The sequence below is a fragment of the Zootoca vivipara genome, chromosome 16 (genome assembly GCF_963506605.1).
Source record: "Zootoca vivipara chromosome 16, rZooViv1.1, whole genome shotgun sequence".
In the NCBI taxonomy this organism is placed as follows: domain Eukaryota; kingdom Metazoa; phylum Chordata; class Lepidosauria; order Squamata; family Lacertidae; genus Zootoca; species Zootoca vivipara.
In genome coordinates this window covers 3645643-3673624 of record NC_083291.1, presented here as the reverse complement: position 1 = coordinate 3673624, position 27982 = coordinate 3645643, and the positions used below count along the sequence as shown (strand labels likewise).

The 27982-nt window shown below is 41.6% G+C and overlaps 1 protein-coding gene across 8 annotated transcripts in view; it reads right to left on the bottom strand.

Moving 5' to 3' along the window:
* Positions 1-27982, bottom strand: part of BNC2 (basonuclin zinc finger protein 2) — a 394027-nt gene that overhangs the window by 33694 nt on the left and 332351 nt on the right. For all 8 annotated transcript variants that reach the window (XM_035140457.2, XM_035140455.2, XM_060268829.1 and 5 more), the window contains one exon: positions 480-2449. In XM_035140457.2, the coding sequence (XP_034996348.1) occupies positions 480-2449 (1970 nt within the window). The remainder of the gene's footprint in view (positions 1-479; positions 2450-27982) is intronic.

Genomic DNA, 27982 nt, shown 5'->3' with positions numbered 1-27982 from the left:
AACTATATTTCCACAGTATTATTATCATTACATAAGTTGATGACAAAATATTTGTATATTATTCCAGATAAAAAATAGAAATGAAGATAATGTTGAGGCTCATCCACTCTTTTGTTCTGGACACAGGTCTGGGCTTTCCAGGTGTGTCTGAGCGTTGCTGGTTTTTTTGCGTGTGTGTGTTGTCCTGGCGCTTTCCTTGGGGAAACCTGCATTTTACTGATGGATTGGAGCATATGGCAATTGCTTCTCCCCCCCCCCCCGGGAAAGTGTTGGGACAAAGCCCCTCACCTGGACCTGGAAACCCCAGACCTTTGTCTAGTATGTGTGGAGCAAAGTGTAGATGAACCCTCACTCTGCACAGAGGTCATTCGTATATGTGTACCGTGTGCACATTCTACATAAAATATGTGCTTGGTTTGCTTATATAACTTGAAACCAAAGTTAATAAAAAGCAGTTAATAAATGCGGTATTTACTGACCTGTCTCTGCTTCGCCTTGAAGGGAAGGCAGCATTACAACCAGCCACTGTGCAGACATGCATCTCTTTTAGATGCACATTCCTATAGTGGAGCTTCACGCTGTAGGAGCTCTTGAAACTCTTCTTGCACACGTAGCAGATCTTGGGATCTGGGCTTGAGCACAAATCGCCCTCTGGGGAGAACTTCTGGGGGCTGTTATAGTTGAAAGATGAAGTGAAGCTTTCGTGAAGGGCAGCCATACTGGCGCTGCCTCCGTTGTAAAGTCCATATTGGCTCATGTAGAACATCTCATAGGCAGGGTCGGTAAATTCTTCCTTCACCTTAACTTCATCTTGGTGGGGAATGCCGTGGTGGTTTTCATCTGGCCTGTCGTGGTTCATCATGGATGTGTGGTTTCTTTCATGCATCATGGGTTCATCGCCTTCCATGGATTCCTCGCACAGTTTTGGTTCTGAGGATTCCGACTCGTTTTCGTAGTCCCTCTCGTGCTCTTGATCTTCTGACGTCATGCTATCTGCCCTTCTCAGCTCCGTCCTCGAAATGCACCTGTTCCTCCCGTTTTTGGAGAAGTCTTTCACAGACAACCCAGGGCTCATTTCTTCCTGAGAATGACAGTGATTGTCATGACCGCCATCGTTAGTCACACTCCGGTTATCGTTGACATCCTCATCTTCGTCATCGAACTCATCGGCGGTGTCAATAACTTCCTTCTCTATTTTGACAGGCATGCTGGACTTCCTTGGCTTCTTCTTAGGGGCAAGCTCAGCATTGGCCTCTTGCGTGGGCATCATCAACGCAGGGGCTGTTGATTCTGAAGGCGGCAGAGGGAGCTGCTCTATGTTGCCAGCTGCTGGCATTAAAGGGCTAGTTGGCAATGAGGTTGGAGGGCTCACCATCTCGCCGGGCGTAAGTAAACTTCTGTAAAAAGGAGGAACAGGCTGCACAGTCTTTAAAGCTGGGAACACAAGTTGGCTAGGCAAAGGGTTTTGTAGCACAGGATCTAGCGGGGGAGTGGTAAAACCCATTGGAGGCCGGCCGGGGCTTGTTAACGTTAGGCTGGACTTTGTACTTGCTATGACAGGGGTAGCGGCGCCTGATGTAGCGCGGATGAGATCCTTGTCTCGATTGTTCCTTAGCATGGGCATATGAAGTCGGGGATTGGGGTTAGCACTGTGACGGTTGCGACTTCTGAGCGAGCTGAAGACCATGTTGCAGCCTTCAATCGTACACCTGTGCTTGATCTTAAGATGGACAGCATTGTAGTGGATTTTGAGGGTGCCCTTGTCGTAAAAGGTTTTGCCACATGCGTTGCAGAAGACTCTCCCTTTCCGCGACGCGGAGCCCATCCTCCTCATCCTATGAATTCTGAAAGAGCTCTTCGTATGTTCCGGCTTGGACAAATCGTTGATAGGGGTGGACGTCTGAACGGGGGACACGGACGCTGGCTCAGATTTGGGCTCTACGTTTGTGATGCTGGTCAAGGCATTCCTACTGGATGTCTGCTCGTTCTTGAAAGGTGCTGGGGAGACTTCGGACTCGCTGCTTTCATTGTATTCGTTCTGGGTCGATAGGCTCGGCTCGCGCAGTCTCAGTGTGGGCTGTTCCATCAGGAGGCCGTTCGGTGGCAAACCCAGCAGAGGGGCAGAGACTGGATTTATGTACTGAAATGGAAGCAGGAATGCGAGGCTGTTGGGGATGTTTTCAAAATGATGGATGCTGGAAGGGTTGCTGTTCTCCAGGTGAGAAAGGAGACTCGGGCTCCTGGTTCGATTATTGCTTTCAATAAAAGTCCTTATGTCTGAGTCTGCCTTTGAAGATGGAACAGCCACTGCCTGCCCTTCTTTTTCTTGAATCGCCATCAGCTCCACGATGGATTTGGTTTCCCCGAACCTCAGAAACTGCTGAAGGGTAATAATCTCTTCTTCCCTGGACATGATGGCCCAGCGGTCCAGCACTTTGCCTGCAGCATCCTAGAGGCCATATCAAAGAAACAACAAAGACAAACACAAAAGAAGAAAACCTTATTGATTCTGCATAATTATCGACTTCGATTGAAAGCGCTGTGCTGGCTGCTCATCAAACGCTAAGCTCAGAAAAACTACATGCAAACACTGTGTTCATAGAAGTCGGTCCACAAAGCAAACTTTGCTACCATGCAAATGCACTAATTAGAGTCATAGTTAAAGAAACAGAGTGGTTTAATAATGTCAAAGCAAACAAAAATGTAGACTACTGGGGCTTTGTGATCTAAAATACCTTCAATAGGGCCTGTTTAACAGCAAAGATCTTTTGTGCTGTGTAACTGTTTAACATTCATTAGAATGGGAGATGAACTCTTGCTGAGAGCTAGGCTCCAAGTGCAGAAGACTGTACTTGTGCCACTATAGGAAATGTTTAAGTAAATAAATTTAATAGAAATTTAATAGAATGTGCTTTTTGGAAAATATGCAACTAAACTGAGAGTGTATTAATAAAAATACATTGTTAGGAATTCAAACTGTCTCAGGCAGAAATTTAAAAAGGTAGTACATTATAAAATATTAAGTTTTATTTTACTATTTTTCTAGAGTAATATTTAAAACTCAATTTTACACCAGCTCACATCAAAAGCCTTGGCAAATCCCACTCGTTTGACTCATGGAGCCGGTGTGTTACAAGCCATTGGCTATAATCTGAGTTTGGTTAGAGCTAAAATATGATGGCTTTCTGCCATTAAAAAAAATAAAATAAAGGACAGTTGCAAATATTTCTTAAACATTTGATAGTTGCAGCTAACATAAATGTGTAAAAATGTTGTCTCTTAACACAGCCTTCCGATAGCAAGAGAAAAGTCTAAGGAGAATACACATCAGTAATCACCACACTATCTGTTGTTAAATATACATTAAAAAGCATTTCACACTTTCATTTTTGCTAGTAAGTATGAGATTTGCCTCGAGGTAGGACTTAAAAATTCCGCACTGTAATGTCAAGCTCTCCACTGCAGCGTCTATGGATTAAAAAGCACTAGAATGTTTAGATAATAAATACATCATTCCACCGGCAACTTTCTTAGTTAGGTTATTGCCAGCCATGTTGCCACCTTCATAATTCACCAGCAAACCTTTTCCTGAGTACCAAGCCGGGAATGTTTTAGTGACTCCTGCTGAGATGCTTCCCTAAGTAGGGCTTAAACACAAACACAGAAAGATCCACAACTATTGCTCTCTAGAAAACATACAAAATAACCAAAGTATCCATAAAAGCAGAATGATGGCAAAAGACTACATTTCTCCCCCCCCCCCAAGTTAAAAAGCACAGCACGCCTTTACAAAACACATAATTTACCTTATGGGACTTGCAAGCTATGGGAACAAGCCACTGTATACCCTCCTGTCTACTTCTAAAGTTTCCAGAGGAATCGGGCTGCCCATGTGTAGAGAGAGAGAGGTAGTGCCAGACTGTTTTTAATTATTAAATTTGTATCCCGCCCTTCCTCTGAAGATCACAGGGTGGTTCACAATAGCATATAAATGAGCCATTTCATTTTTGTAGCATGTATGAATTGGGAGGGTGGTTAGACACATATGGGCCTAGTTTGCACGACAGAGGAAGACAAATCTTTGCTCAGGGAGAGTGTGTATCTCCTTGAGAGATCGCAGCTGCTGCATTCCTCCCCGGTGCTTCTGCGCTTATAGACTAGCAATAGTTACATTCAGTATAAATATAAAACCTTACTCACTTCATGGCACGAAGGTATTCAGAAACCTTGCCTGGCCATGGCCTATCTCTGGGTTGCAACACTAAGAAGATTCAGTGAGATACAAGTCCCGCTGAAATGTGCAAAAGCATTCTGATGCAAGGAGCTTGTTTATTTCAGGGCTGATTCTGAACAAATGTCTCCCCAACTTTCCCTGAAGGAATACATGTGAAGAGTATTAGGATGGAATGCAAAATCCATGTTTGCATTCCTAGGTAACATTTTTCATGTGTACTGCCCCAGAGATATTCCCCAGTGGAGGAGAAATGTTCTGTTGGAATCAGGTGTATGAAATGCTAGAAAGCCAGTTCAGATGGGCACTGGCACATTATGAGCATGTGCAAGGGTGGTACATGATCTGTATGTGCATGGCTGGCTCTGAAGCCCGGCAAGGCGAAACAGGGGATGGGATCTTAAAACTGGCAGGTGGCACACAGAAGATGGACAAAGCCTTCAGACAAGGGATCACATGAATCTTAACCTTCCATTTATTGTTAACTAGCACCGTGTAGCTCAAGGGCAGTACTGGAGTAGAGAACAGGAAAGCTACAGCTGGAAGGTGGTGTTTTTCCAAAATAGTTTGGCAGGCTGCTGGACCCACAAGTCACCTGGCTGAGAGTTCTTGTGTGTGTGTTCTGCATTTGTGTGTGCCCTACCCTGTGGTACCTGTTGGTGGTTAAGGTCTCTTGTCCAGAAGACCTCTGTAAGCGGGGCTTTCTTTTCCTAGCTGGAACTCACCAGAACTCAGTTTCTGCACATCTCAGGTGGGTGCCATTATAAGTGAACAAGAGAGGTGTCCATGGTGAGATTATGGCACCTCTTTTTTTTTCTAGAAAAATAGCAAGCCTTTCTGTACCTGTAAATGTCCATTAACATGAACGGCATCTCACAGTCTGGCCACACATGCACGCACACACACACAGTGGAGCACAGAGTATTGCCAAAACCAATCCTGAATCTGTTCTTAGAGAACAACTGCAAATATATCCAATCTAATTTATCAATCCACTCTGGTGTAGCATGGCAAGACAGATACCAAAACTCTCCTTAGCTCATTACTGCAGGCTATTTCCACATAGCCTTGTAAAGGAAGCATTTTTTTTCACAAGACTGGCTGAGAATGAATGACCTCATATGGGCTGACAGCGTTCGTAAGTCTCTTTCCTTTCCTAAATGAATTGACCAGTCATCCCGGGGTAGCCTTTGAAATATGCCATGGATGTACAACTTGATCTTATGTATATTGACTAGGAAGTAAGCCTCATTGTGTTCAGTTGCCTTCCTAGCCAGGTTAAGTGTTCATAGAATTACAGCCCAAGTTACTGCCATGCTGAATGCTATGTCTGAACCCTAGCTCTGCTTATATAGCATGCATGTTCAGAGCACCATTTATGTTTAGAGTTATTCAGTTTACTCTGCTTCTTCCATGTCTACACCCGTCCCATTTACCATAACACGCTAAAGTCTGCACCTGTTTCAAATGAATCATAGCAACATGAAAGCTAACAGAGAACAATTCTGCAAGTGAACTTTCAGTTGTGTGTGTGTGTAGTTTTTTTTATAAAAAAGATGTCGCCATGCTAATAATAATAATACTTTGATTATTTATACCCCACCTTTGTGGCTGGGTTGCACCAGCCACCCTGGGCAGCTTCCAACACATACAAAAACATAATAAAACGTCAAACATTAAAAACCTCCCTATCCAGGGCTGCCTCAAGATGCCTTCTAAAAGTTGTGTAGTTATATATCACCTTGACATCTAATGGGAGGGCATTCCACAGAGTGGGCAGGATTGCCGAGAAGGTCCTCTGCCTGGCTCCCTGTAACCTCACTTCTTGCAATGAGGGAACCACCAGAAGGGCTCAGTATCTGAACTGAATAATAGGGGTGGAGACTCTCCTTCCGGTATACAAGGCCGAGGCTGTTTAGGGCTATATGCTCATGCTATATGTTCATCAACATAAATTATGAACTGATCAACATTCCCACAGATGGGAACCAAAGGCTATTTTTATTTTCAAATCTGCAAATGAAGCAGTGGCTTTTATCGCAGCTGATCACTGAATTCATCTTGTTTGCTACTATTTCATTTCAGAAAACTGAGTCAGATTTGAAATATTTCATATAGTAGAGCAAACATGTGCTGTGTTATAGTCAAAACTAAATATTCACAAAACACTAGTTGTTGTTTTTTTAAAAAAAATGGCAGCGTGTCATAATTCAGAACTGGATAATGGGAAATAGGAATATCTCAAGATTTTAAAAAAGTTGTAAGAAACAAAGACAAACATCTATTTGGACTATGCTTCAAATTCCTTGGTGTAATGTAATTCCTGGCTTGATGTTCACATTGTTTCTGGAATGTATGCGGTCTCTCGCATCTCTTATGATCTTCTCTCAATGACAATGAATTTGAGCAACAGTTCCACTTTTCATTACAAATGTTTCCAATCCGAATCATTGCCATAAACTCCTTAATGAATCAGACAATTATATTGTGACCATGCAGGCAAATCATGGACTATCAAGGCGGAGACTTTCTATAAGACCACCATGCCATACCCTTGCAGCTTAAGGAAATACTTCTGTTTGTCGAGCCTTCTAAGACTGATTTCTACATACTAGTTGTTCCCTCTTGATTTCAGAAAAAAAAGGGGGGGGCACATTTCTAAACCATGTAATATGAACCTCCAACAGCGTAAGACTTATAACCCTGAATTATTTTCTCCCTCAGTCCAAACAAACATACATCTCTCTTTCTCTAACGGTATGAACAAATATTTCCAGAACCATGTACACATTTATTATCGGGTCAGAGAAACAGTGCCAGAGTTAATCATCTTGCATTCATCTTCTGATTTTTGCCGAGCTGAAGGTTACGATGATGCAGACCAAGACGTGTGAGGATACATCTCTCCCCTACCGCGTGGGTCATTTATGAACGAGTGATGAACACCGAATGATTATCTCAGGCAATACAAATTGGGTTGGAAAAGATGACCTCTCACACCAAGATTCAGTGTAATTTTCAGAAGTTTAATTGAGGGAGGGGGGTGCCCTGTGGACAGGAACGAGAAAGTAGGAGATATGATTTCCTGAGGGCTTCTGCTTCATAAATCATTTTTTTGATACGACACGGAAGCTTTTACACCTTGTTTAAGAGACAAGCAACGTTTTCCAGGCAACATTTTCTATTGCTGCTTGTTCTAAAATGATCTTGGATTTGATCCTCCACCCCATTTAATGCAGATTTGAAAATATTCTCTGATCTACAATATCCTTAGCCAACTGCTAATTGTTATATATCTCTCTAATTTGCTTTTTGGCATAGCTAACTAAAGGCAAATATATGCATACATGCATACATCTCAGGCATTCACTGAAAGGTAATCATAGAGGAGATGAAATTAATTTTTTAAACGGTTAAAATGGAAAAAAGATCCTTTAAAAATTGTAATTCTGGGAAGCACTTAGGGAATACTTTTTGTCACTGTTGTGATAGTTTCTGAGAAGTACTTAAACTTATTTCGTTAGCATTTATTTCATTAACAAAGTGACTACTTGCTACATGGCATGTAATGATGTGAAAATGCATAACAGACATAAGACTTTTTCTTTTATAGCACAATCCTATCCTTAGGCAGAGACACCACCTTGCCGACAAAGATCTATATAGATAAAGCTATGGTTTTACCAGTAGTAATGTATGGAAGTGAGAGTTGGACCATAAAGAAGGCTGACCGCCGAAGAACTGATGCTTTTGAATTATGGTGCTGGAGGAGACTCTTGAGAGTCCCATGGACTGCAAGAAGATCAAACCTATCCATTATGAAGGAAATCAGCCCTGAGTGCTCACTGGAAGGACAGATTCTGAAGCTGAGGCTCCAATACTTTGGCCACCTCATGAGAAGAGAAGACTCCCTAGAAAAGACCCTGATGTTGGGAAAGATTGAGGGCACAAGGAGAAAGGGATGACAGAGGATGAGATGGTTGGACAGTGTTCTTGAAGCCACCAACATGAGTCTGACCAAACTGTGGGAGGCAGTGGAAGACAGGAGTGCCTGGCTTGCTCTGCTCCATGGGGTCACAAAGAGTCGGCCACGAGTAAACAACAACAACAACCTTAGGCAGCAATCCTACCCATGCTTACCTGGAAGTAAATCCTAGTGAACTCAGTAGCACTTACCTTTGAGACATTCAGAAGAAATACTTCTTCTTAATTGTATTTCAGTTCAACAATTACTTTGATAAAATACATATTTTGTTATGTGCAAATGGCTTGAGATACCTATTAGGTCCATAAATTACCATATAGCACATATTCAACACAAAAACAGTGACGATTTGTTGTTGACAAAGGACAGCTGGACATATGAAGGGCCCCATTACCTTCAGTAGCTTAAGGCCCCATCAAACCTAAATCCAGCCATGCTCACATCAGCAGAAATCTGTGAGCCAGTTAAACCATCAATGGTCTGTACGAACTTGCCGTGGGTTTTGGGGGTTTCAGACGAGAATCTTTACCCGCTCTATTTGGAAAGCCATGGTTTGAACCTGAGACTTTCTGTCTGCAAATCTATCGCTGCAAAGTAGTGAGCAGCTAAGTTGCATGGTCTGCATCATGGCATGAGTCATTTTCCTGCCAGATGGCCTGTGAAGACCAGACTGCAGGCTGGTATAATTGCTGTGCAAGCATTTCCATGTTTGGAAGAGGTAGTGTTGTTATCCAGCCACTTAAGAGCATTTTCAGTTTGTGTGCCCCACCTCTCCTTGGTTGACGGGGCACTAATGGTCCTATGTCAAAGGCCACCCACCCCAAAAGAAAATCCTGGAGCAAGCACAGTTGTTATCCACTGTATTTTTGCATATTTTTAATTTACTTCGTGACTCATGCCCGAGAGAACACAGTCAAAACTGGGTACCAATTCAGACAGGCAAGGATTTGACAAACATTTGTAATAAATCAATCTTTTAGTGTGGTGGCACCCAAACTTTGGGACTCCCAGTCTACTGAGAGGGAGGTGCCCTCACCAGACTCTTTTCAGCACCTGCTAAAAACAATTTTGTTTAGGCAAACATACCCAGAAATAATGTAGGTTGGCATGTATTTTAACCTCATTTTTTTAGCTCACCATAGACTATTTTAATTTTTTTGAGTGTTTTAAAGAGTTGTTTTTACCTTTTTCATTCACTGATAATTTTTTACATTCTATTTGTAAACCGCTTTAAATGTTGTTTTTGTTAACAATCAAACACTATGTAAATGTTATGAAATAAATAAATAAGATTGCCAGGCAGCAAGAGTCTGAGATGCAGCATTGGCCAGAGGGGAATAAACATGGGGGCTACAGAACTTTAAAAAAAAAGATGATGAGGAACAGATGAGAAAACAGAGTAAAACAGAAAAAAGGAGTACCACAATCAGTCTAACACATGACATAGAACTGAAGCAGACCTGTAATGATCACAGACCTCTAAGACGTTGGCTTTAAATCTCTGCACCCCCAGCAGCAGAGAGACTGTCTAACAAAGTACTTAAGCACTGGTCCCATGCTGATTTCAAAAGGCACAATCTACCAGATCCCCAATTAATACCACTACATTCAGGATACGGATTTTCTCTAGAGATCTCCAGTAATTCTCATTCTGATATGAATCTTCCGTGTTCCATAAGCTCCAGTCTACCTTAAATCTCCATAATAATTACTCTCTTTACAACATTCTGAATGCTTGGCCCTGAAGGACTGCGGTATAATGAGGTGAAGCATTTGCAACAAATTATATGAAAATGCACAAAGTGAAATGAATGTGTCTCTCTTGATTAAATGAAGTTCTGGCGCAGAGAGAAAAGTTGGAAAATGCACGACAACAAAGAGAATAAGTTGGGGCAGTGCAATTCTGCATGAATTTTAAGAGGCTGGCTTTACTGTGCTGTGTACATTTCCCCCCTCCAAATGAGGAGCCAGTTAGCAGCATGCTAGCCAATTGGGAAATATGGAAATGTGCTCCCTTACTTCCTACTGAAGGACTAGGGCAATTATTTAGAAAATGTCCTAATTGAGAGAGTAGTAGGTCTCGATACAAGGAAGTACCTCCACCCAGATTAGAACAGTTCCTAGTATAACAGTATAATGTGTCCTGCCATTGTTTCTTGGGCTGAATAGATGATGGAAGAATATGGGAAAACACAAGTTAGTAGTTACACAAAGGAGCCACCAACACAACTGAACAATAGGCATCACCACCAAACATTATTATATAATGCTAAATGTGATGGCAATCATCATGGAATCCACAGGCAGAAGATTAGATTTGACAGCTCAGACACTCAATAGGCTACAAAAGTCTGTCACAACTGCACATACAGCCCCCAAACAGAAGCAATGCTTCATGGTATTGAGCTTCTACTTGATTCCCATGGGGTCATGATCATGCCAGCACCACTGCCAGCTACCATCCACAATTATGTACGCTGCCCATAATATAAGTAGGTCCACAGGCCTGGGCCATGGTCTTGTGCATCTAAGGTCCTTCTGCAGTGGTTTATATTTGAGAATACCAGAACTGTGGCACCACTGAAAATAACAAAGTCATTCCTGAGGTCTGCATGATTCTAATCCAGAAAAAATGTAGTATCTGAACAAGGCTTAATAGTCAATTCAAATGACTCTTTCCCTTGTTGCAGTTACTTTGTAGTGAGGATCCAAATGGATGAACAATGGTTCAACAGGTATGCTGATTTGAGGTCAACTTGACCTGGAAAGTTCTCATAAATCAAGAATAGTCTCAGTATGTACTGAGGTCATTTATGGAAGCAGGATTCACACAGAACATGCATCGTAAAAGGATGTCAAAATCCCCCTCCCCACATGGTGGAATAATTTTTTTTTTTATCCTCCTGAAAATTTTTTTTATCCTCCTGAGTTTGATACAATGGACAGATCTGCAGCTCAGCTTTTCTTTTTTTAAAAAAAACCCATCAGCTTTCCTGCTTTCCAAAAATAAAATGGTAGCACATATTTGCAGAGCTTCTCACTCAGTTGGAGAAGAGAAGGGAAACTCCTGCCAACAGTAGCAAATTAGTTAGCAAGGGTGCGGAACTCCCTGTGCGAATAGGTCTAAAATAATCCTAATTTATACAATTAGGATTTGCTTTCAGAAAACAGTTTTTTTAGCTCGGTAGCTCAAATAATTTTAGAACAAAACACAAGTTTCAAGATTTAAAAACATATTGTTTGATTTTTAATAATATATTCACTTTGGTATGGATTAGTCTTGATTATGGGCCTGCTAAGACTGCATTCTTCTTTTTAGCACTAATCTGTATTGCAATTTTATTTTTTTAAGTTATGATACACATTTATGGCTTTAAAACTCTAATTGATCTCCCTTCACTGAATCCTGTCAGGCCAAGGTGTCACCTTCAAAAAACACAACTTTCTAGGGAGACCTGTCCTTTTTTTAACCAAAAGTACTCTGAGATTTCCACCCAAAGCATCAAGAATACATAAATGCACAATGAATCACAATTTGAGCAGTACATCCCCTCTTGCTTTCTATAGATTGCTTCAACTATCTTAAACATAGCAAAAACCAAGGTTGGCATCTCCTGCAAATCCTTTACTATCTTTGTGGCCAGGTAATTTTGGGAGCAGGCTAGAAGATCAGCAGAAGAGTCTCATGGAGACATTCCCAGAAAACGCTGCCTAGGTTTCCCAAAGCATTGTCTAGGTTACAAACTTTCTGATTCATCCTTGCCTGAATCACAAAGAGAATCTGAAATGTTTTCATCAACTCAGATTGATAAACATGTAATTCATCCTCTACGGAGGACTGAAGATGCAGTGATGTAGCTATTTTAAGGCATTTAGAAAATTGCAGGTACCAGGGTGAGTATTGACCCCCTAGCCTGGAGCCAACAGCAAGGACACAGCCCAGCTCAGGAACTTTGCATTTGAGAAGCATTTCAAAAGTTGGGTATATGTGGATATGCAGCTGGAAGGAAACATCATCAGTGGCGATGATGCATGGTGATGATGAGGATAACAGAGGGATTAGAACATTGCTATCCTCTCCATGGCTCTAACTAGACTTCCTCATTACTGGCTAGACTTGCTCATTACCGAATATGGGTTCAGTTTCCTGTTCTGCTGAGAGCGCTGACCTCAGCAGAGGCAAAGGTACACTGGACAGCTCCATGCAGGGCTCAGGCTGGAGAGTTCACGACAGCAGTGCTCAGGTCTTGCTTCTGCAGCAGTAATCCCCAGCTTGAGCTTTAAATAAGAACTGCAACTCTATCACTGCCTTGGCTGAGAGGAGCCTCTTCATTAAAAGGGTTCCAGCCTGATCTAACAGTCATGGACTCTGATAGACGGTGGGAAATTATGGTTGTTAGAGCAAAGAAGAGGAATCTTTTGGCCCTCCAACTCCCCTCATCCCCATCAAACATGGCCAATGACTAGGGATGATAGGAGTTGTCGTTCAGCAACATCTGGAAGGCCAAAGTTCCCCCAACTTGCACTAGAGATTCTGAACCGGAGTCCTCAGAAAAAGAGAAGTGCCTTACAATGTCCTCAGGCCAGAGGGTTACTGGCACTATGCACTGTGTTTGCAGAAGTGCTTCTAGTTGGGTTGCCAAACAGGATCCCCTTCATATGGGGGGGGGTCCCTATGTTCCTATGCCTGTATGTGTGTGTTGGGCCAAGACATGCAGTTGCTATGCATGAGACCATAGAGGGGTATGCCAGTGAGGCTTCCTGTTCTTGAATCTCCCTGGGTGTTCATTCACATGCGTGCATATAATTCTTGGCAGAAATGAAACATGTTATGTTTGGGGTGGACGGATCATTAAGAAGAGCAGCAGAGTGCAAGAATGACACGCACATGCGCACACATGCGCGCGCGCACACGCACAAAGCAGAGATTGGTGAAATATTGACATACACAGAAGCACAGCTTGGGTTATATATCTAAACATATTATGGACCTTGAAATGCAAAAGAAAAATGAGGGGGGAAATGTGTTGTGGCGGACAAGGTAATAATAACTGTGCTGCATGACTTAATACCCTCTTGTCCCAGCAGTCCTGACTTTGTAGGCAGCCCACTTCTCCACATTAACAGTAGTCATTTGGAGAGCAGCAAACGTGCCATTAGAAGCACTTTTACAAGTGTATATTCATCCACCAATTAGCTTAATGTGGCCGCTTTCTGCATATTTTCTATCCAGGCCTGCACAAATCTTATTAATATTTTCCCCTAGCGCTTTGACAGATTACCTTGTCATTATGCATCCTGGAGCCTTTTAAACAATATGGGTAAACTACTGTTTGCGAGGTTAATGACAATTATCCCCTAATTACTGCATAAGTCACTCAGTCCACTTTATCTCACAGGCAGGGTTTTGCTCTGTGTATCTGCCATTGTGTCACCGTAAATGAATCTTGTATAGCTATGTTTATCTGTCATTGCCTTGTAAATTACACTGACAGAAGAATGAACAAATTACTGGGTATCATCACTTAAATACCACTTCTGGGTTTTTATTATTATTATTAAAGGGGGAACGGCAAGAGCCTGCCTGGATCCTTCTTATTATTTATTTGTTATTGTTGTTGTTTTTGAAGAAAAAGCTGGATGAACTAAAATAAAGAACTAAACCCAGAGCCCTGCCCTAAGAACCATTTGTCATGTTTTAATTTTTGTACTGAGAGGCTAATAAGATGGAATTCGGCAGGAGGCTCAGAAGTGGTAGAGACAAGCAGGAGAGGGATAAAAAGACGCTGAAATAGTAATGCTGTTATTAATTTCTGACAGCTGCCTCGGTCATATTTTCTAGGACTGAATGTAGCTCGCCATAGTCCAGGGCCCAAATTTTCAGGTTTCAGTGCCTGGGCTGAGTCCCAGACCATTTGAAGCAAGAAGTCAATGCTTTTGGATGGAAACCTTCTGGAAAAGAACCATCCCCCAGCTTCTCCCCTGCTACAGACATACATGCATTTTCCTTCCTTTGCAGCTTATTCTCGCTGTTGCCTGCAAAGGGGTTCCTGAGAGACCAGTGCTTACACTAATCATGAACTTGGTTCAGCTGCCGGTGTATTGATGGCTGGACAAACCTAGATGGCAGACGCATCTTCTACTGCCACTTCCCTCAACCCGACTCCCTGCATCAGCCACACCCAACGCTGTGAATAGTTAGGTATTAGGGGTGTTGTCGTTCAGCAGCATCTGAAGAGCAAGAGATTGGGGCAGGCTGTGAGACTGCAATCACTCAATTCTGGTCTGAAGTCGGGCACCGACATTAGCAGGAACTTGAGGCACCTGGCTACACCGTGGTCCAATGATGGAAGCTAGCCTGGTGACCTTCTCAGGATTGTGGGTTCAGATGCTGCAGAGCCCTCTCTGGGCACAGAAAGAGTTGTGCAACCACTGTGTTCCTTTCTACATTTCCCCCCTGTAAAAACTAGAGTCAGTACAGCTGCCAGCCTCCTCAAAATATAGCACGAAGGGGCAATGCTTCTGGTCTGAGGAAGTGTGGGGTTCATGAAGGGTTGAGCTCCTCCCATGAAATCCCACTTCTATTACCATGAAAACTAAGCACTGTATGAGTGGTGGTACAACACAGTGGCTTGTTTTTCTTATTGAAAAGGTGGCTAACCTGTGGCCATCCCGATGTTGCCGGAGGGCCACTGAATTAATAGTTTCAAAACACCATGAACATTTATAAACATGACCTTGGCATTTGTCATGCCTTCTAAACTATTTTTTTCAGGAAAAATAAGCTCAGCTTATTTTCTGAAGCAAGCTGACATGACCCGGAAGAAGTTGGCCAACTCTAATGGGTAACAGAGATTAATGCGCTGCATTTTCTTGCTGGGATCTGCTGTCCCTGGGATTTCCCAGTGATTTTCAGTAGCTGACACCCTGAAAATACCACACAGCACAGAACTAGAAATGACAAGCTCCAGACTGATATTGTCTCTATGCCAAGGATTAGAGAAAACCTCAATTGTCCAGATCGAAAATTGATTACTGGCAAATTTATACTCTGTGATACAAATTTGCTCCTTGGCAAAAGGGAAACTACTGCCATATTTTAGTGCCATGCATCACTACATTAATGTCATCTGCTTAACTGATAAGCTCTAGAAGGCTCTCTGAGGAGGAAGCCATCTTGCAAGAGTTCTGAATGTGAAGTGGTTAATAAGACTGTGCCAAAACCTGCCATTCTTTGTTAAATAAATGTTTCACGATATAATAGCAGTAGGTGACAGACTGACAATAATAGAGATTATAGCCCCTTCTCTTCCAATAGGATAGGTGTCACAAGGAACCGTGTTATTCACAGCACCTCAGCCAGGATAACAGAAGCCTATAGGATTTCTCCATTTTCCAGTCTACAGAGGCCAATTAAAAGATTATCTGGATTATACATGGCCTAACCAACTGGAAAACAGCATTAACTATTTCACAAAGAATAGCAAAGTAAAACTCACCCAACTTTATTTAGATGTGTAGATGCTTGGCTAAAAACTATTTTTCTTCCCAGAATATGATTTGTCTCCTGCTCTCACTGTTCACCTTCTGTACTGACAGGATACTAAGGAAGCCCAGCTCTTCTTTTGAATGCATTGCAAAAGGCATTTAAACCCCATTTTGGAATATAGATAGCATTTACACACACACACAAGGTAATGACACGTATGCCTGCAATGCCTAATATTGCATCTGACACTATGATCTACTTACATGCACTTCTGAAACCTATGCTAACATTTGACCACAACATTGGGATAAAACTGAGTGATATTAGGGGGAAGGTTTTGATTGTTAAATGTTGTTATAAATAGCATCAGTCTGTTTAAATCTGCTCTACTATCAGTTACAGTTAAGAAAAGTGAAAGTTTTTAAAAAGAAACTTTGGATTAGTGTAAGTAATACAACTGCACAGCAGAGATGTTTTTAGCTTATGTTATAGAAACATGTGCTTTTCTTCATTAGCGTTATGACATAATAATAATAATAATAATAATAATAATAATAATAATAATAATATTGTGGGTAACCTAAGAAGTTTAAAACTGACAATCCAGAATGAAATTCATGCATATTTACAATACCTCTCATCATGGCTTCAGGGTAGATGGGAAGAATGAGCTGAAGCAGAATAAAGAAGGGAATTAAGAGAGAGGGAAAACTGAAAATTATTATTGCCCTTTAAGTAAGTGCTGTCTCAAGGACTGTCATCCCAGCAGAACCATCTGGGGACCTGTCAACGCAAACTCAGCATCTGCCCCTTGCTTTTCCATGTGGTTTCTTACTTTCATTAAGACAAAAGACATATAAACCTGCCTTCAAGTCAATAAGCAGTAAAAATGTGCTTTGAAAGTAAAATGCAAAAGTTTGGAGTAAAGTTAAATGCAGTAGCATGAAGAACATTACATATATATATATATATATATATATATATATATATATATATATGCTGCCTTTTTATCCGGCCTTTATTTAGCCTTTGAACTTTCCTGTTTGGAATTTTATTGGACCTTTGGCATGACAGAGACAAGTGTTGCCTTAAACAAGTGGGCTCTGTCATGACAGGAGCATTCTTAGCATCTGAAAAACATGATAAACCTAATGTTAATAAGAAACGGTGCTATATGGAAGTGTTCCTGTCCTGGAAAAGGATATATACAGAGGCCTTTTTAATGTACATGTATATTTTTTAAAAAAGCCAAACCCAGTGCTGATCGCAGATGGTGTGGATCAGACCAGATTTTTGTTGAATATATTTGTGGAATATGCTTTGTCTCAGCATCCTTCTATGGCCCTCTTCATTTTGGGGTCTTTCCTTTCGCCAGCATGCGCCTTCTTTCCCTCTCCCTCCCTCTCCCTCACACGGCGCTGGCGCTTCCTCCCTCCCTCCTCCTGGCTTCTCTCCGCCCTGCCTAGAGGAGGAAGGGGGCTGGGCTTTGTTGGTGCCAGCAGAAGCAGCGCTCGAGCGGCCACCATTTAAAGCAGCCCCTCTCCAGAGCCCTTTCGTGCGCCACTCATCGTCCCTATGCCACCGCCACCGCCGCCAGCCCCTGCCACTCGCAAGACACAGGTAAGCAGCCACCGGGGCTCGTGGTGCTCTTGCATTCCCCCCCCAAAAAAATAGGTCGGCCCCCCACAAAGTCTGAGAGACAGTGGACCAGCCCCCTGCTGAAATAGTTTGCTGACCCCTGATTTAACACCTTTCCCAAATATTTTTTCTTAAGATGTGGGATTGCTCATATGATAGTAAACGATCATAAAAAAAAACCAAGAAAGGTTGTCCTGGATACGAATTAAAACCTTTTAGTCCAGAATTATGTTTCTAGCAGCACCTAGCCAGGCAGATGACAGTAAGTGATATATCTATGGGCAACGTCTTAATACAAAGCAGGAAAAAGAAGGGGCAACTTTATATAAAGAAAAATGAAGCATCAGTTTCGGCCGTGATTATACAAATGAACTTTTGTTCTTCACGAACACATTTCTAGAGAAGGAAGAATTGTCTTATCACTCCAATTCTGAACACACTGCATCAGAAAGAAGCTGAGCTCAATGCTACCGAAAAATTGCAATTAGAATCTATTACATGTATCTTTTACATTCCTATTTATCTGATCTATTGCAAATTAAATCAGCGGCAAATGGGTTCTCCTTAGATAGCTAGGGGGAAAACCAACTGCTTAATAACTGGAGTTATGGGGTAGAACTTGTTGCTTTCTGACCCCCCCCCCCCCGTGCTTTATTTTCCTTTGTTTCTGGGTAGATCTGTGTGCATACACTTGGTGGAGGGGGGTCGTATTGTACTTGTGCGAGACAATAAAAACATATTCACAGAAGGTTCTTCCTTGAACAGTCTCACTGTGAAGTTAATGCAATTTATCACTATATTTTATGCAAAAGCAGAAAACCACACTTCACTAATTTGCGGATTGAAAACTGCCTCTTTAAAATTGTGTGTGGGACATCACTAGTATTCATGCATAACAATAGCACTCCAGACCTAACAAACCTCAAATGCAACTTAAGAAGCGTTCAGTCATAGCAAGTCACAATTTAAAACAACGTAGTCTGAGTTTGGGCCTGCAATCCCCCACAGGTGGTTATGGCATGTACAATTTTTTACTTACAGAATTAGTAAATTTGTTGAAACAAGGTCACATCAATACTTGACTGAATATCACAAAATTATACTGCCACCTCTTATGCCTTGATACAGCCAAATTAAAAGCAATACTTGCAACTCTTAATTTCATTTTATGCAGTTAAAAATGTATACATGCCCCACTTTAGATGGAAACATGATTTTAAAATAATGTGTGCTCTATCAACTTTGGCAAGGATTTGATTCTGCACCCCCTTTATATAACAAATAATGGGGAAAGTCCTATAAGTTGCCAAGTCATGTTAAATCATGTTGCTATGGAATCAATGACTAGGTTTGTTTATGGTATGCTTTAAACTTAGTGCATTGTAATTAATTTAGGCTGGGGAAATTAAAACAGCCGAGATGACCTGATACCTGGTGGTCTTAATCAACACAGGATGAAGAAGAGGACCACACCTTAGAGAAAAAAAATCCATTAATCAAAACAAATTATAGTATGCGAACACCATCAAAGCAACCCTGCATGCATGGAAATGATCACACAGGAGAGCAAACAAAGCTGCGACGCTTCAGGAGGCAGAAATGGCAGTGAGCAGAATTGGCAGCGCTTGGAGCAACAGAAATTAAGGATAGCCTAGCAAGAGGATGGTGTTTTTCATATATGATGTGCTGGAGGAACTGGCCCTGGAGAAGGGATTAACTTCCTTCATGAACATTAATCACCCCATGACTAAGACAAGCCAACAGGTGCATGGTCAGCCAAGCCAGTTGCTACAGTAGCAGACCAGTGCCATCTATATAAGTAATTAAGGCATGCCAGCTCATTGCTCTCAGAGTCAGTCTTGAGTTCGAGTCTGTGTTACACCTTGAATTGCTGGAGCAACAGGTGTGTGTGTGTGTGTGTGCAAAGCTTGCAAGCTGTATGTATATATCAATGTCTGGAACAGTGTTACTGAAGCCTTATCTTCTACAGCAGTAAACTATATTGGACCTTAAGCTACCTCTGTGTGGTAACTGGAACTGGGGGCAACTTCCGCTACATATCACAAGCAGTAATAGCTTTTGGTACAGCTAGATAGGAACAAGAGTGGCTGTCTGAGGCAACAAATTGGATCTACACTAATGACTGCCTCTCCAACGGCACTCCACAATATGCTTTCCTGTTAAACAATGATGCATGCCCATAAATTTGTATTCCCCAAGAAAGAAAGAAAGAAAGAAAGAAAGAAAGAAAGAAAGAAAAGCAGAAGCAATGGAACTAAGGTCCAGTACTGCCCAGCCATCAGATTTGATCAGAATGCTGATTCATTTAAGAAGAATGGATTCCAGGCTGCTATGGGGAGCCAACATCTCACAAGTGGGAAGTGAGAGTTGGGATTTTTACCCCTAGTCCTTGAGTTTGCTTACACTATCTACTATTTTTATCTTCTTATGCTATATATGTCTTTTCAGTAGCAGTGCCTCATCTGCAGAGCTTTAGGTTGTTAGTTAAGATCATGGGTAGGCAAACTAAGGCCCGGGGGCCAGATCCGGCCCATTCGCCTTCTCAATCCAGCCCGTGGACGGTCCAGGAATCAGTGTGTTTTTACATGAGTAGAATGTGTTCTTTTATTTAAAATGCATCTCTGGGTTATTTGTGGGGCATAGGAATTTGTTCATTCCCCCCCCCTTCAAAATATAGTCTGCCCCCTCCCACAAGGTCTGAGGGACAGTGGACCGGCCCCCTGCTGAAAAAAGTTTGATGACCCCTGGTTAAGATGCATCTTCTGGGTCAGGCATTTGGTGAGGAAAGAGACCTAATTGCTGCTGCTATTAGTAATGGTTCTTTAGTTATTTGCTATGTGTGGGGTTTTTTTTTAAAGGACTGCATAATTGTATGGATTTTACAGATTTTTATCTATTTTTCCTTTTGCAAACCAACCTGTGTTTTGTGCAAAGGGCAGTACATAAATCACCTAAGTAAAATAAGATAAAACACACAGTACAGAAATGCTCACAGCTGATCTAACTGCTGCGATAAGCAAGCTGTTGAATTTGCATGAGTAAATGAGAGAGCCCTCTCTTTCTCACGTGGAACCCCTAAGCTGCTCCCTGTAATCACCTCCACAGCTTCCTTACAAATCTGTGTAAACAAGGAATGAAAAGTCGGGTTTGCACTTTGCTTGCTTCCCCTTCAGCTAGCGGCCTGAAAGAGTACTGGGCGCACTATCAAAACAAAAGAAAAACACTCCAAGGTTTAGAGAAAGGAGAAGGCAAGCTGGAACTGGAAGGGGGGGGGGAGAATATGGGAAGCCTACTGAGAGATGGGTGGGAAAGCAAATAAGTTTCCTTCCTATTTTCCCCACTAACTTCTTCAGTCATTATCAGTGATGATCACAGATTTGGCAAAATTATCAAGTCCACTCTCCTAGTTGTGGTGTAAAACAGAGCATTAAGAGAGCATCATTCATTTTAAAGAACTTTGTGTTACCACAAAGCAACAAGGGGAAGGTTTTTTATAATCTTATACTTCCATTCCACTTCACGGTTCAGTTGCTTTCAAAAAATCATAGAAGCCTAAGACTGAAACTCCAAGACAGAAGATTAGCCTAACCAGCCAATGGAAGACATAACCACTAGCCTAAATGTTATCAAACCCCCCAACATTTCTCAGATGAAAATAGGAACATCCTATTCCATAATAACAACAATGGTGAAGTTATTTACACTCCGCTCATCTGACTGGGTTGCCCCAGCCACTCTGGGCAACTTCCAACATGTATGAAAACATGAAACAGGAAAAAACTTCCCCGTACAAGGCTGCCTTCAGATGTCTTCTAAAGGTTGCATAGTTACTTATCTCCTTGGCTTGGAGGTCACATAACTCCATACCCTATAATATTTCTCTGCTGAAAATAGGGACGTCCTACCATAGCCTCCAATGAAAATAGGGACGCCCTAAGGAAAAGCAGGACATTCTGGGATCAAATAGGAAATCGGGACAACTTCTGTAAATCCAGGACTTCCCCTGGAAAATAGGGACACTTGGAGGTGTTAGTACTTTAGAAGGCTAGAATTACATATTCACAACAGTTTCTTCTTTAGCTTCACAAGAAATTCCTTATTCTTTCTTAAGGGGCTGATGTTATCATATAATAGTTTTACTGTAGTAGCTCTTTAAGACCACATTACAGTGAGTTCCACGTGGAAACATAAGACCAATGACCCCTTGTTTCCAAGATCGCACATCCAAAACTCATGATAACCCTGATGCATCTATTTGCATGTGTGTGTGTGTGTGTGTGTGTGTGTGTGTCTATACATGCTCTTATTTCACCGCTATGAAAATATACTTTTCAAAATCCATGTTAAAGTCAGTGAGATAGGGATAAACAGGCTTACGTGTGTCCCCTTAATCTCAAGGTATAACTTCTTGTCAGGAATGCAGATACTGGTGACACTTCGCCTCACTTGGGACTGAGCGCTCCACTGAGTCAATAAGCCTACAAAAGTGCAACAGCCCTTGATGTCAGATACATGGTTTTACATACCTACCATGTCAGTGGTTCTCAGCCACCCTGGGAATTTATTCAGATGTAAGCGTATTCAGCCCATAACAATGTCTTCTACCTGCCACAAAGCTGGAAAAACAGTCATCTCTCATGAATCTACACGGTGTGTGATTGCTAGTGTTCAACATGATTTTATGTATAACCTGAGGAAGATTTATTTTTGGGATTTTTCAGCTCTTATCTTCTGGTTGAAATGACACTGTGAATCACCTTCCCCTATCCCAATATTATACCTGACGAACTCTTAAGACCAACATTAACTGCTAATCAAGAAATCATAGACTACTGCCTGAGCTTGCTTGCTTGCTAATTATGCACTAAAGCAATTATTAGGTGTGACCCAGTCCTTGAATATGCCCAGTGGTGTTTCTGATCTTTTTTCTTCAAGCAGGAGACCACCCTATCTGATCATAAACTACGTTTGAAACTTCTCTACACTTCTAACAAGTTAGCCATGCAGCATTCAAGACCTATTTTTGAGAAATTCAATTCCAAACCTGTATTGGGTGTGTGGAACCCTTTGTGTAATTCTTTGTCACACATGCAAATGTACCGGTGTTATACGCACTCACCAAGTTTCTGCCGGACTGAGCTGGTGTGCAAAAAACTCAGTCCAATAGGTTTTTCAAAAGGCGTTTTTAATAGCTTGCTGCTATTAATAATGTCAAGGCACTTTGTATTTATGAGAGCTTTAAAAAATAAATATCTGGCTATTTTTATGAAATAGTAAAATTGCTCCAAAGCCCCCTAATAACTATTTGTGGTCAAACCGAACTGGTTTAATGTTCTTTTACTGCTAAGCATTTTGGCTTTATTCATAAAATGTAAATAAAAGAATTAATATTGAGTGCAGCACCCATCCTCAGTATGAGGAGGTAATGTTGAGGTAACAGAACCTATGTGAACTTTTGAGATTGAAAAGTAGCCTTATTTCCACACTCTAGAAATGGCTTTTGAAAATAGTTATTGGAGGGCATGTACGAGTCTTTCAGCAAAGAGTTCACGGTTACAAAACTATGTGATAAAAATCACATTGTGCCAGTGATTCCTTTGCGAAGATGATACTCTGGTGTGTGCTATATGTAGGATCATGGCCCAGGGGCAATGTATGGAGTTGCTGACCTATGTGCTTGCTCCAAGGCCTACACACCCGAAAAGCCCCACCTCCGTAATGTAAATTTCATTGCACATGGCTAAACAAGCCTGCTTGATTCCCAGGAGCATAACCAACTAATGAGAATGTCTGGAAACTGTGTACCAGGTGTGGCTTGCCTCCAGCAGTATGCCACCCTGATTATAGCTATTTTGAGTGCAGAGTTTCAAACCTCATGTCCTAGCAATACGTAGCACAAAAGGTGATAGAGATAGATGATAGATAGATAGCATACACTTAGAAAAGACCAGTGAAAAGACACAAAACTGTATCAAATGGACTCAGTCACTTGGTGTTGCATATTTTATGGATATGTCTGTAAGAATGCTCATGCAATTCTAGGTAAAGGGACCCCTGACCACAAGGTCCAGTCATGACCGACTCTGGGGTTGCGGCGCTCATCTCGCGTTATTGGCCGAAGGAGCTGGCGTACAGCTTCCAGGTCATGTGGCCAGCATGACTAAGCCGCTTCTGGCGAACCAGAGCAGCGCACGGAAAAGCCGTTTACCTTCCTGCTGTAGCGGTCCCTATTTATCTACTTGCAGTTTGAAGTGCTTTCAAACTGCTAGGTTGGCAGGAGCTGGGACCAAGCAACGGGAGCTCACCCTGTCGCGGAGATTTGAACCGCCGACCTTCTGATCGGCAAGCCCTAGGCTCTTTGGTTTAACCCACAGCGTCACCCACGTCCCTTAGTCATGCAATTCTAAGAGAGCCTTAAATTTCTACAGTGTTGGACGTCCAAGTATTTTGCAGAGTTACTCCTGATAGTTAATGGTACAAAATGTTTAGGGCACATCTAAAGAGGTTTTTTAAATAATAATAATAATAATAATAATAATAATAATAATAATAATACAGAACCAGATGTTGCTGCAGTGTACTCACTCCTGGTAGAATACATGCACAAGGGATAAAAACAGTTTCTCTTTGTGTGTGTGCGTGCGTGCATGCGTGCACACTGTACTTGTGCCACAAGATAAAAAAAATGCCTACAGAGTCTTTCTAAGCAATTTTACACAGGGCCAGATGCTGCAGCCGTGAGCCCTGTCCCTTCAGAATACATGCCTACTTAAAATCAGGCTGCATTTTAAATTTTAATACTGTTTTTCAATCTGTATTTTAATCAATTGCTTTTTATGTTTTATTGTAATTTTATTGGTGTGAGCCGCCCTGAGCCCGGTTTTGACTGGGGAGGACAGGGTAGAAATAAAATTTTATTATTATTATTATTATTATTATTATTATTATTATTATTATTTCAACCAGCACCAGTCCCATATAAGTCAACACAGTTGACATTAAGTGTCGGATGATAGTATGAACTAGCTGTACAGCTGGCTTCTGCAAAGCAGTCCATGAGGTAGGATTCCTAGCATGGAATCAAAGGAACTGAGCAGGTGCCATTTTGGAGGCCCTTCCTTGGTCATTATCCACATTGTTGTTTGATATTTACATTGTGTAGAGAAAGAAGGACTATCACACCATCTTGCAAAATATTAGATAACAGGATCCACCCAATAAAGACACGATGGGCAGAAGGTTCGGACCAGAAAAAGGGAACTTTTTGTTTAAGTAATTCAAAATGAAATTATGAAATCAAATTGCCATGAGGTGGTCGCTAGTGCAGAGGTTTTAGAAGAGGGGAGGCAATGTGTGGGAAATGGCTCTATCGGTTATCATGACAGCTGAAAACTGAGCATCTGTTTTCATTGGCAGTGTACCCCAGATTATCAGGAGCTGGAAGAAACCAGAAAATAGTGTCCATGTCATGACCAGCTTGTGAAGTTCCCCAAGGGGATCAGGCAGGCTGTTGCTGGAGGCAGGCAAAGTGCTGCACTGAATGGATGTTTGACTTGATCCACCAAGATGATTCTTCTGCTCTAGGTCCAAGGCTCTTGAAACTTAACTGAGGAACTAGAGAAGGCCAAGAAGGTCTTGCCATTTTAAAACGTGATAGCCATCTCCAAGTATAGCTATGTAGCCATGTCAGCATAATAGACAGTATTTAATCCAATGAGGCAAAGCCAAATGAGGCCAAACTAGCCGGAGGTCTTTCAATTTTAATTGACCAAAGTTAGTATAAAAAGGCCACACTTTTGGCCTCCTCCTTATGTCAAACATGGAAATTCTTCTAGGAAAAAAAAATCCTACAGCATAAGAACAGTTATTTCAAAACGAACAATATGTTGCTATGGAGCATGCTACTGAAGAGAATAAGCTAATGGCCTCTCTACTTAATGTGATTAGAGCCATTATTGACATAATGCCAGGAAGACGCAAAACCATTAGCATTACACTCCAGCTCACTCCAGCCTCTGTTCGGATTTACTTTTTGATCCACAATTTTAATTTTCTTCCAAAACTATTCTGAGTGGCATTTTGAAAAATGCGTAATTAAAAGCTGCTGTTATTTCTCTCTACTTCACAAATTAAAAACACAACAAACATTTGTAGATCTAATCCTCTAGAAATTAGCAGACCAAACATTGTATTTCAATACTAGTTCTTCTGTGCACTTCAGGCAAAATATTGGGAGCATTTTGCCTGAAAATGAGAGAGAAATAATATGAACATAAGAGTTCAGCTCTTGAGGTCCATGTAGTCTAGTATTCTGCTTCCAGCAGTCAGGTGCCTCTGGGAAGCTCACCAGCTCAACATTCTCTCCTCTAATAATAAAAATGGAGTTTCAGTTTGGTTAACAATCACTGATAGACCATTCTCCATGAATTTTTAAACCCATCAAATACAGCAATCCAGGTGGGGTGATCTAGCACCACTTCGGAAGCTCCTTGAGCTGTATAGTTAAAAGGAAAGTATGGATATTGGTGAAATAAAAAAGGTGGCTGAAATGATACAGGGACCACAAGCTTTTAAATTATATCTCTTTTATTACTTTGTTTAGTCAGTAAAGGTCACACTGCTAGTTGTCTTGCATTATCTTCATTAGCTGGTTTTTGGTTTTTACAAGAAACAAGAGTTACTGTGGTTCGGACATTTGCCAATTTTTGTTCACACTTCTTTCCATACTACACAGATGCATGGCATGCCCTCCTTTATAGCAAAGAATGGAAACCCAAAGCAGAGCTTTGGATTGTGCATCTAAAACCACAACTAATAGATAATCAATACTTTCAGAAAAAGCACATGATCATTCAGCCTTACGGAGTTTGCACCATGCCAAGATGTTGGAAGGGATCCTATTCTTGTCCTCTCACCCTTTCAAAGGCTTCCCAGAACAATAGAAGACATGCCAGAGTCTAGGCCAAAGCATTCTCCTTTCCTCATATGCCAACTTTCCATGGGAAATATGCATTTGATGTGATGGAGCAATCAAACAAGTTATTGCCTATTTGCATTCTGGAACATTGCAGTCCCAAGAGGTCAGGGCCACCTGTTTTTTTCTAGACATGTAGATCAGACTTTCGAGAGATCTTCCTATTTGAAGTTTGTCACAATCTTTCAATATTTGATATGAATTAAAAGTGAGTATGCCAAGTGTACCAGTCACTCACATTGTTGCAGTCCATTTTCTTCTACCAAGTGTACTATATAAAATAAATTAAGAAAACCTAAAAGGATCAACACATATTGGGGTCCTATGACGCCCCCTTCATCTTGGCTGTCACTGTGACTAATAAATACCCACAAAAAGGAAACCACTGAGGAAAGTTAAATTGAGCAAGCCTACTCTTCAACTAAATACAAGGAATTGTCCAATGTTTGTTCTAGATGGCTGCTCTTCGTTTATCCCTGACCATCTGGGGAAATACTTTTGAGAAATGAGCAGTTATGGCACAGGGCTGGAGTTGGGAGCTTCCTCTCCTTAGTGCCATTCTTCCATGTGGAAAGCTGCTCTGATCTGAGTGTCAGATTATCTGAAGTACTAACTACCTGGATGATAGCAAAGGCAGTCTGTCATGTCAATCACACACTAACAGCTCAGACCTAAGTTATGATCAAGTTAGAATTTTGTCATGCAGGTTAAAACAATACCAGCTCAACATAGGACAGAAATAAATTCCTCTTCTTCCTTCCTTTCCTAGTTATCTCCTGGCCTCTTAAATTCATGATCAACTTGCAGAGATAACATTTATAGAGCATTTTTCTTGAAGATGCAATACACTTTGCATATATAATCCCTTTATAACAATCCCGTCAGTATTATTGCCAACAGTCTGAGAATGGCTTGACTTAAGGTCCTACAAGTAAGTTCATGGCTGAGGTGTGGTATAAACAGGAGACTCCAAACATCACACTTTTATAGTGTAATTTTCTGTATGTTTACTCAGAAGAAAGTTCCATGCTCCATGTTAAGTCAGTATAGGACCACTGTCTTTGCTACTATACTATGCCAGTTTGCTGAATCCCTGTATTGAATAGTGATTTCTTTTATTCTCCTAATTCCATCTTCTTCTGTACCTCTTTGTTGGAGGAGGGCATCATGCCTATAGAAACACCAAATATGGTGGAAGGTGAGGGCTGATAACTGCATTCAAATTTATACTGGACATCAGCATCATGTGGTGCCCTGCAGATGTTTTGGACGAGAACACCCATCATGCCTGACCATTGGTCTAGGCTGGTCAGGGCTGATGGAATCTGCAGCCCAAAACATCCAGAAGATACCCAGTTGAGGAAGGCTAGTGTACAATATGCCTGTTGTCTTTGTCCATGGCGTTTCTTGGCAAAATACTGGAGTGGTTTGCCAGTCCCTTCTCCAGGTGGATTGGAGGATTGATACTTTTGAATTATGGTGCTGGAGGAGACTCTTGAGAGTCCCGTGGACTGCAAGAAGGCCAAACCTATCCATTCTGAAGGAAATCAGCCCTGAGTGCTCACTGGAAGGACAGATCCTGAAGTTGAAGCTCCAATACTTTGGCCACCTCATGAGAAGAGAAGACTCCCTGGAAAAGACCCT